At 43.4% G+C, this 10,983-nt stretch overlaps 1 protein-coding gene across 1 annotated transcript in view; it reads right to left on the bottom strand.

Moving 5' to 3' along the window:
* The window catches only part of atg9b (autophagy related 9B), a 58,514-nt gene extending 47,659 nt beyond the window's left edge, over nt 1-10,855 (bottom strand). Inside the window, exons 1-4 of the mRNA XM_084327291.1 lie at nt 10,254-10,855; nt 10,019-10,066; nt 9,716-9,776; nt 8,433-8,603 (exon numbers count right to left, since the gene is read on the bottom strand). Coding sequence (XP_084183417.1) covers nt 8,433-8,603; nt 9,716-9,776; nt 10,019-10,066; nt 10,254-10,362 — 389 coding nt within the window. The 5' untranslated portion in view covers nt 10,363-10,855. The remainder of the gene's footprint in view (nt 1-8,432; nt 8,604-9,715; nt 9,777-10,018; nt 10,067-10,253) is intronic.
* Between the last annotated feature and the right edge of the window lie 128 nt (nt 10,856-10,983).

Raw genomic sequence — 10,983 nt, forward strand, 5'->3', positions numbered from 1 at the left:
TGTGTGTCTGCTCTAACCTGTTAACATGGGCTGTGCGTCTGCTCTAAACTGTTAACATGGGCTGTGTGTCTGCTCTAAACTGTTAACATGGGCTGTGTCTGCTCTAACCTGTTAACATGGTCACCGTGTGGCTGCTCTAACCTGTTAACATGGGCTGTGTGTCTGCTCTAACCTGTTAACATGGGCTGTGTGTCTGCTCTAACCCGTTAACATGGGCTGTGTGTCTGCTCTAACCTGTTAACATGGGCTGTGTGTCTGCTCTAAACTGTTAACATGGGCTGTGTGTCTGCTCTAACCTGTTAACATGGGCTGTGTAGCTGCTCTACTCTGTTAACATGGGCCGTGTGTCTGCTCTAACCTGTTAACATGGGCTGTGTAGCTGCTCTAACCTGTTAACATGGGCCGTGTGTCTGCTCTAACCTGTTAACATGGGCTGCGTGTCTGCTCTAACCTGTTAACATGGGCTGTGTGTCTGCTCTAACCTGTTAACATGGGCTGTGTATAGTGATGCACCGATGTGAAAATTGTGGCCGATACCGATAACCGATATTAATATTGCTGTTCTGGCCGATACCGATATTTACCGATGTCGATATCTCTGTATAGAAAACACTTTTTTATGATAATCAAATAGAGCTTTTTTTCCCAAAACGCATTATTTTTTTTACTTTTGTAACTTATTTTCAGAAATGACTGATATTTTGAAACTATTTAAGGCCAAAACATGTAAAAAGAAGAAAAAAAAGATAATTTTTTTTTTTTTTTTAATATCGGCCCTATCTTGATATCGGACCGATACCGATGTGTAAAAAAACGGCCATATCGGCCGATATTATATCGGCGGCCGATATATCGTGCATCACTAGCTGTGTAGCTGCTCTAAACTGTTAACATGGGCTGTGTGTCTGCTCTAACCTGTTAACATGGGCTGGGTGTCTGCTCTAAACTGTTAACATGGGCTGTGTGTCTGCTCTAACCTGTTAGCATGGTCACTGTGTGTCTGCTCTAACCTGTTAACATGGGCTGTGTAGCTGCTCTAACCTGTTAACATGGGCTGTGTGTCTGCTCTAACCTGTTAACATGGTCACTGTGTGTCTGCTCTAACCTGTTAACATGGTCACTGTGTGTCTGCTCTAACCTGTTAACATGGGCTGTGTGTCTGCTCTAACCTGTTAACATGGGCTGTGTCACCTGTGTGTCTGCTCTAACCTGTTAACATGGGCTGTGTGTCTGCTCTAACCTGTTAACATGGGCTGTGTGTCTGCTCTAACCTGTTAACATGGTCACTGTGTGTCTGCTCTAACCGGTTAACATGGGCTGTGTGTCTGCTCTAACCTGTTAACATGGGCTGTGTGTCTGCTCTAACCTGTTAACATGGGCTGTGTGTCTGCTCTAACCTGTTAACATGGTCACTGTGTGTCTGCTCTAACCTGTTAACATGGTCACTGTGTGGCTGCTCTAACCTGTTAACATGGTCACTGTGTAGCTGCTCTAACCTGTTAACATGGTCACTGTGTGTCTGCTCTAACCTGTTAACATGGTCACTGTGTGTCTGCTCTAACCTGTTAACATGGTCACTGTGTAGCTGCTCTAACCTGTTAACATGGTCACTGTGTGTCTGCTCTAACCTGTTAACATGGTCACTGTGTGTCTGCTCTAACCTGTTAACATGGGCTGTGGGTCTGCTCTAAACTGTTAACATGGGCTGTGTGTCTGCTCTATACTGTTAACATGGGCTGTGTGGCTGCTCTAACCGGTTAACATGGGTTGTGTTTTAGGGATGCCCCGATCGATCGGCCACCGATCGTTATCGGCCGATAATCAGTATAAATATGCGATCGGGGAATTCCGATAATTAGTCATATTCGCCGATCGCGGAAACTGATCAAGTGGATATCTCACTCGCTTGTCTCAGACGCACAGGACCTGCAAACTGCTCCTCCTCCCTAGCCCCGCCCGTACCCGTGTAGAGTTTGTAAACACAGAGGAGGCGGACCTCCTCTGCTGAGTCTAGATAGTGCATTCGACCTGAGCTAACGTTAGCTACCTAGCTATCGTTACTGTTTAAACCAGTGGTTCTCAACTGGTCTAGCCTCGGGACCCAACATTTTCCTTAGTTTCTTTAATAGTTGTCATACAGAAGTACAGAATACTTTTGTACAAAATGCTTCTTACTGTTGCGCTCCAGAGACTGTGCATGACAAGATAAGTATGAAATAAAAACATAGTAAAAATTAGAAGTAAAAAAAGAGGTCACAGTGTTCAGTTTAGACATATGTACAATGTTCGTAGACGTAGTTACCATACAATATACAATACTGTGCAGTGTACTAATATACAATGCTATATAGTGCAAGGCATAAATGGACGAGGTGCAGTTTAGGTACAATTCACAGTAGGTGTACGAGTTGTAGTGCAAATCCTTTATCAATAAATATAAAGTGTAAGTGTGTTTGTGTGATCTAAAGTGTGGAGAGTGGGTGCTGCAGTGTGTTGTTTGTTTGAGTGAGTGTGTGCGTGTGGGTGTGTGTGCTGTGTGCATTTGATGGTTGTTGCATAGTGATTATTGTTCGTTTAGCGATTATTGTTCGTTTAGCAGCCTGATGGCCTGGGGATAGAAGCTCCTTCTGAGTCTTTCTGTGCTCGCCATAAGACTCCGGTATCGCTTGCCTGACGGCAGCAGTTCAAAGAGGCAGTTGTTCGGGTGGCTCGAGTCCTTAATAATTCTCTTAGCCTTCCCCTTGCACCGCTTGTTGTAAATGTTCTGGAGGGTGGGAAGCCCCCCTCTAATTGTGCGTTCGGCTGAACGTGTCACTCTTTGTAGTCTGCTACGGTCTTGTGCAGTGCTATTCCCAAACCAGGAGGTGATGTTGCCGGTCAGGATGCTCTCTATTGTACATGAGTAGAAGTTCCTAAGGATCTTCTGACTGACTTGGAACTTCCTTAGGCGCCTGAGGAAGTAGAGGCGTTGTCGTGCCTTCTTCACAACACTGTCAATGTGTGTGGTCCATGTCAAGTCCTCGGATATGTGGGCTCCGAGGTACTTGAAACTGTTCACTCTCTCAACTGGTGCCCCGTCGATGCTGAGGGGGCTGTAGTCCTTGACCCCCGACCTCCTGAAGTCCACAATCATCTCTTTTGTTTTGCTGACGTTCAGGGAGAGGCAGTTCTCCTGACACCACTGTGACAGGTTCTCTACCTCTTCCAGGTAGGCCCTTTCGTCGTTGGCAGAGATCAGGCCCACCACTACTGTGTCATCAGCAAATTTGATGATGGTGTTGTTGTTCCGCTGTGCTACGCAGTCATGTGTGTACAGGGAGTAGAGGAGGGGGCTCAGAACACAGCCCTGGGGGGCCCCTATGTTGAGCGTGATGGATGAGGAGGTGCAGTTGCCGGCTCTTACCACCTGGGGTCTGCCCGTCAGGAAGTCCAGGACCCACTGGCACAGGTCATAGTTCAAGCCCAGGTCCCTGAGCTTGGCTATGAGTTTGGAGGGGACTATGGTATTGAATGCTGAGCTGTAGTCGATGAACAGCATTCTCACATAGTTCCCCTGCCTCTTGTCCAGATGTGATGCTGCTGTGTGCAGCACATGGGCTATGGCGTCCTCCGTGGACCTGTTGGGGCGATATGCAAATTGCAGAGGGTCCAGGTTGATGGGGAGGGAGGAACAGATGTAGCCCTTCACTAGCTTCTCAAAGCACTTCATGGCTATGGAGGTGAGGGCTACAGGGCGGTAGTCGTTGAGGCAAGCGGGCGTAGATTTTTTGGGTACAGGGATGATGGTGGACTTCTTCAGACAGGTGGGGATGACGGCCTGTTCCAAGGACAGGTTGAAGATGTCAGTGAATACCGGGGCCAGTTGGTCGGCACAGACTTTTAGGACGCGGCCGGGGATGCCGTCCGGTCCTGCTGCCTTCCTGATATCCACTTTTTTAAAGATCCGTCTCACCTCATGCTCTGTTACCCTGAACACTGAGTCTCCATCAGCAGACCCCCCCCCCCCCATTGCCGTGGTTTGTAGGCTGGTGTTGTTATTCACAGCCTCAAACCTCGCATAGAAGGAGTTGAGATCATTTGCTAAGGAGATGTCACTGTTCAGTTTGAGGGGGGTTCCTTTGTAGTCTGTCATTGTTCTGAGGCCCTGCCACATGCCTCTAGAGTCAGCCTGTTCAAACTGAAGTTCAACTTTATCCCTGTAACGCCGTTTTGCCTCTATTACTTAGTCATTAAGTCGCGACCCAAATTTCTTAACCACTATGATTTTTTATTTTTTTTGCAGTAATACACAATCTTTCATGCATTGTTAAAAACATGAAAAGTGCAACTAGGGCTAAAAACCCAATGAAATAAAATAATAATAAATATATGCTTCTTAGCAGATTTATTAGCTTAACATAACAGACCTAAGTTTGGGGGAACTAATGGGATAACTGGGGTTGCAACAAAAGTGCAACTAGGGCTAAAAACACAATGAAATAAAATAATAATAATAAATAATATATCCTTCTTAGCAGTCTGGGGTGATGGTAGACAAAGCAACTCTGAGGTCATGCTCAATGTCCAATCTGTTCCTCTGCTTTGTCTTAAGCCACTTCCACAAAGATAGGTAGCAAAAAAAATTATAGGCCCTGCCACATGCCTCTAGAGTCAGCCTGTTCAAACTGAAGTTCAACTTTATCCCTGTAACGCCGTTTTGCCTCTATTACTTAGTCATTAAGTCGCGACCCAAATTTCTTAACCACTAGGATTTTTTATTTTTTTTGCAGTAATACACAATCTTTCATGCATTGTTAAAAACATGAAAAGTGCAACTAGGGCTAAAAACCCAATGAAATAAAATAATAATAAATATATGCTTCTTAGCAGATTTATTAGCTTAACATAACAGACCTAAGTTTGGGGGAACTAATGGGATAACTGGGGTTGCAACAAAAGTGCAACTAGGGCTAAAAACACAATGAAATAAAATAATAATAATAAATAATATATCCTTCTTAGCAGTCTGGGGTGATGGTAGACAAAGCAACTCTGAGGTCATGCTCAATGTCCAATCTGTTCCTCTGCTTTGTCTTAAGCCACTTCCACAAAGATAGGTAGCAAAAAAAATTATATAAAAAAAAAAAAAAAAATTACACACACATCCGCGACCCAATCAAAATGACCCCGCGACCCACTTTTGGGTCGCGACCCACCAGTTGAGAAACACTGGTTTAAACAAAATTACCCAGTCAACTATTCACTTTTAGTAGGCATTGTCTAACGGTATTTAGCCGGCTAGCTACTGATAGCTCCGGATATCAACAAATGCCCCAGGAAGTCTAGTAGTCCATGTTGATATCTCCGTTAGCTTGCGTTAGCTTGCGTTAGCTGACGTTAGTTCACAGTTCAAAACGAAATGTCCGATTGAACTAAATAGTTGTCTTAACGTCATCTAGCCGGCTAGCAGTAGCTACAGATAGCTCCTGATATCAATGTCTTATAACATTGATTGAATGCGTATTCGAGCTGAGGGCTTGCTGAATGTGAAATGACCAAAGCATAACGTTACCAATAGGGTCCCGCTGCAGCGCCGGATAATCCTTTTTGGAGCTGGAGGCTACTAGAGTACACACAGACAGTGGAGCTGTTTGCAGATAGCGAGCATTTTGACTTGTTGCGTGGTGGCGATGTCTCGCAGATAATACAAGTACAAGTCTAATTATATAATGTATATATTTTATTAAAAAAATAAAAAATTATATAAAATAATTTTTAATTTCTTTTTAATCAAAAACGATCGGTATCGGATCGGTATCGGCCGATATGGCTCACGACGATCGGTATCCGTGGCAAAAAACGTGATCGGGCATCCCTAGTTTGTGTGGCTGCTCTAAACTGTTAACATGGGCTCTGTGGCTGCTCTGTTAACAGATTCAGAGTTTTATTTGCCACATGGAAACAATACAATCATAGTGTTTTTCATACAAAATCATAAATACCATACCATGGTCAAAAGGAGCAGGAAGAATAATAATTCTTATTACATGGCGTTTTCACATTCGCCGAAATGCTTGCTTGTGATTGGTCAATAGCGCTCGTCAGAGGTCCGTTATTACTCGATAACGGACCTCTGCCGAACAATAATGACCGCTGTGCGCAGCTGTTCGCAATCAAGCCCACTGACACACTGCAGCCAATCAGACACACCTGCCGGATCTGCCGGCTGCTGCCGGCGATGACAGCGGGAGCGACAGAACAGAACTGAGTCTGCATTTGATCTCGTCTTGTCGATGTAAAATGAATTAGGTATATTGTTAGTAAGTTAGTCATGTAATAAGCGGGATAATGTATAGCTATACTCGATCATTGTCGCAAAATAATTGACCTTCACTGACGTTTAAAACACCTCGGTGAGGCGCCTCGGTATTTTAAACTCTGTCGGTCAATTATTTTGCGACAATGACCTCGTAGCTAATAGCTATACATTATCCCTTACTTATAGTTACCTGCCCCTTATTAACATGGGCTGTGTGTCTGCTCTAACCTGTTAACATGGGCTGTGTGTCTGCTCTAACCTGTTAACATGGGCTGTGTGTCTGCTCTAAACTGTTAACATGGGCTGTGTGTCTGCTCTAACCTGTTAACATGGGCTGTGTGTCTGCTCTAACCTGTTAACATGGTCACTGTGTGTCTGCTCTAACCTGTTAACATGGGCTGTGTGTCTGCTCTAACCTGTTAACATGGGCTGTGTGGCTGCTCTAACCTGTTAACATGGGCTGTGTGTCTGCTCTAACCTGTTAACATGGGCTGTGTGTCTGCTCTAAACTGTTAACATGGGCTGTGTGTCTGCTCTAACCGGTTAACATGGGCTGTGTGTCTGCTCTAACCGGTTAACATGGGCTGTGTGTCTGCTCTAACCTGTTAACATGGGCTGTGTGGCTGCTCTAACCTGTTAACATGGGCTGTGTGTCTGCTCTAACCTGTTAACATGGTCACTGTGTGTCTGCTCTAACCTGTTAACATGGTCACTGTGTGTCTGCTCTAACCTGTTAACATGGGCTGTGTGTCTGCTCTAACCTGTTAACATGGGCTGTGTGTCTGCTCTAACCTGTTAACATGGGCTGTGTGTCTGCTCTAAACTGTTAACATGGTCACTGTGTGTCTGCTCTAACCTGTTAACATGGGCTGTGTGTCTGCTCTAACCTGTTAACATGGGCTGTGTGTCTGCTCTAACCTGTTAACATGGGCTGCCTGTGTGTCTGCTCTAAACTGTTAACATGGTCACTGTGTGTCTGCTCTAACCTGTTAACATGGGCTGTGTGTCTGCTCTAACCTGTTAACATGGTCACTGTGTGTCTGCTCTAACCTGTTAACATGGGCTGTGTGTCTGCTCTAACCTGTTAACATGGGCTGTGTGTCTGCTCTAACCTGTTAACATGGGCTGTGTGTCTGCTCTAACCTGTTAACATGGGCTGTGTGTCTGCTCTAACATGGGCCGTGTGGCGGCTCTAACCTGTTAACATGGGCTGTGTGGCGGCGTGTCCCGGGCCTAAAGCCATTCATGACCAAAGTAACTGACTGAAAATCTAATTTCACAAAGATGGATCTCACTGATACTTTCTAACACAAATTAACTTACAGTAGCATTTCACTAAAGTGAAAACTGTATACATGTGAACAAGTCTTAATGGTCTCCTCAAGTTAAATTGCTAATTTGCTACCCCTTAAAAAGTGCTAGAAAAGGGCCTCCCAAAAAGCAACCTCCTGACATCTCTGATAAGAGATAAAAGTTGTCACATTCTAGGTTAAAGGAAGAAACCCACAGGGTATGGTAATATTAGGCCACTGCTACACACACAGTCCGAGTGCATCTCACAGACGCTGAAACCACATTTGACACTATCCAATAAGCAAACATTAGCCTTTGAATGACTAGCCACAACTGAATTATGGCTAGACATCACCTGATATGGCCTTATGAAGCTCTGCCGGCTCCATTAGGTCTCCGATTTACATTCTGGTGGTCACTGGAATAGGACATGGATAGTCACACAAGGGAACCACCGAATTTGCCTATGTGGTTATTCAGCTGCCCATTCTCATTTGCCTCCACGGGACATTTGATTGGTAAGAGTCTAACCACTCAGACTCATAGCGAAGGGCATCAGTTGTGAAGGGCATATTGGAGGTAGCCTGGATCCAACCCTATGAATCACGCCCTCTGCCCTTTTTCAAATGTAATAATTCTATTTAACTCAAGTAATTGACACAACAACTGTTGTGATTGGAGGATCAAGAAAAGAGGATGGAGTTTGAGAGTACCCGGCCCGCTACTTCGCAGGAGTAGGCAACTCAGGGTGGATCCAAGCTAATATTGTGGTATTGTCAGCAGCACCAAAACAAAAACAATTATAAGAAAAATACTTTTATAAACAATAAAATAGCAATACCTCTCAGTGCACTCCTGGCTGGGTAGGATGGCATCAAGCAGTGTAACCTTGTTCCTGTCCAAAGGGTTGTAGCCAGGCCCTGTGTGGTTCACTGCTCGGTTGGCAAACAGGATATCATACTCCACACAGTTGAAGAGGAAGGTTGTGAACGTCACAACAAACAGGAACTGACTGCAAGAAGTGATTAAAAAAAATTGAGATTGCACTAACAATGGGAGATTAAGGAGTTTGTCTACATCTTTTAAATGAGCTTGAATCCCTTTTGGTTGCCCCAAACAATAGCTTAAAGCTCACATCTTGGTGAGAACCAAAGGGTTACCCCCCCCCCTACTCTTATTAAACTCAAAAGTGTCCCCCTTCTCTCCCTCATTGTCTCCCAGCTGGCTACTCCTCTTAGCCAAGGTAATTTAACCTACATGTACCATGTACAAGTGTTTTCACTATTAAAACTATATTGATCATGAAGATGACATAATTGATGAGGCTGACGTGTTCTGCTTCCAATATCTCAAAAAACAAAATGCTGGTGCAAGTGATTTTCGGGTGGACGGACGCAAAGGACTCCCAGTTTGTGACAAATCACAGGCTTGTTAAAAAGATGCGGAGTATCCCTTTAAGAAGTCAATTTAAAATCACAGCAGACAATTTAGCAGCAGATCACAGAACACTTCTGATGATCAAACTGCCAAGAGAATGATTTGTAGGGCCTACACACATTTGATTAAATTATGATAATATCATGCTCGGGTTCAGACCCTGGATCAGTCATAGTAATGTGTTAACATAACCTATAGAGGTCAATGGTTCAAGGATGAATGCTCCCAAGCACTGGAATACACAAACATCATGTAGAACGCATACTTTTACTTTAGATAGGCTAAATTAAATTAAATAGCAAATACTTTTACTTAAATACAATTTTAATGGAGTAATATTTTATCTTGGTATTTCTACTTTACTTAAGTAAAGGGCCTGTGTACTTCTTCCACCACTGCTTATTTATTGCACTAGGAGGAAACACAAACAGCATAAGCACTGAGATTGCAACGCATATAGCTGTTCCATGATGTCTGAACTTGTTCACTTTGCCTGAAGCACAGTTGACAGTTACAACAGCATGGAATATGATCTGCAATGTAGCATTTACTGAGGCAAAATGTTATTGTGATCTGAAATATCTTCTTAGAATGATACAATAAAACTTACTCAATAAAAAGGACACTTGTAAAGCTTTTGAGTGTGAAGCCTTAACAAATGATGTGAGGACTGAAGATCATACTTACATAAGTTCGAAAAACTCTGACAGCATCATACAAGCAAAGCCATTCTTTTGATGGAAATGATATATGTGGATACCAAATTAAGGAAAATATAAGGTTATCACCAACTGAAAAAGAATTAAATAACACTTAATAATCAAGAGAAGCATGACATCAATGTAGCTAGAACATAATGTTTAACATTACCACAGACAGTTCACACCTACATTTCCTTATAAAAATGATAAGAAAGACCAGTCACAAATTAGCCTAAATATCAGATCAGTGTTAGGTAGTAGTTATTAACCTGCCCTTGCATTTAAAAGGATATTCTAGTGAAGAAGTTATCCAGGTTCTTGATGTGGTGCCATGAGTCTGTAAGAGGATGGACATGTAACCATTAGATAGCTGTACTATGCATATCAAAACATCTTTACCTAAGCATTGAAATGTGAGAATATACACACTCATTCAAATGAACTTTTCTGTTAGACCAAGCAGCACAGACCAAAACTGGTCTATATATATTCATATTCAGCTTTGGTCAGATGCACATGTTTACCTTTCAGGCCTTCTGGCACATGTACTAACAAATCGTCCTCCCCTGGTGGCGAATCCTCCTCAAAATCCTCGATTCTCTGGTACTCCCGGTAGGCTTCAAAGTTGGCCATTGTGCTTCACATTCTTCCAATCGCTCCTTTAAAAATATTGTGTCAATGTTATGGAATGGCTATGAAAATCTACGAGGACATTCCAGCTAATTCAGCTAACGTTACAGGCAGCGGTGTTTACATTACACACAACAAACGTTCGCTACCCAGCGACGTAAAGGTTGTCTTAACTTGCTAACCTGACCGCCATGTCCAGTGATGCCACGAAACCGTATTATGTGTAACGTTTAGTGGCAGGTAGCTAGCGCGATGTACCTGTATCTCGCTAGCTAACAACTAGATGGATGGCTATAGCCCGTGAATGATTCAGCCACTCGTTTCGTTTGGTCAAGGAAGGGTGATACAGTTTTTTGTTTTGTTCCCGACTTGGTCCATTCGCAGAATTCTGATTTCCAAATAACGTTACGCCTCGCTTGGACTCATATTGACAAACGATCGCTTAATAGCCGATTATTGACGATTATCTTGTATGTTTAATCAAGCTAACATTATCACGCCAGGTAACTTGTTTGTCAAAAATAGCCCATCAGTGTGTCTGTCTCCACTGGCACTGTTTTGTCTTTCACAAACAAATGTCAACAAAACATCACTGACGTCACTTTGTTTTACCTGTCGTCACAT

Source organism: Notolepis coatsorum, assembly GCF_963971535.1.
Source record: "Notolepis coatsorum genome assembly, chromosome: 13".
Classification (NCBI taxonomy): domain Eukaryota; kingdom Metazoa; phylum Chordata; class Actinopteri; order Aulopiformes; family Paralepididae; genus Notolepis; species Notolepis coatsorum.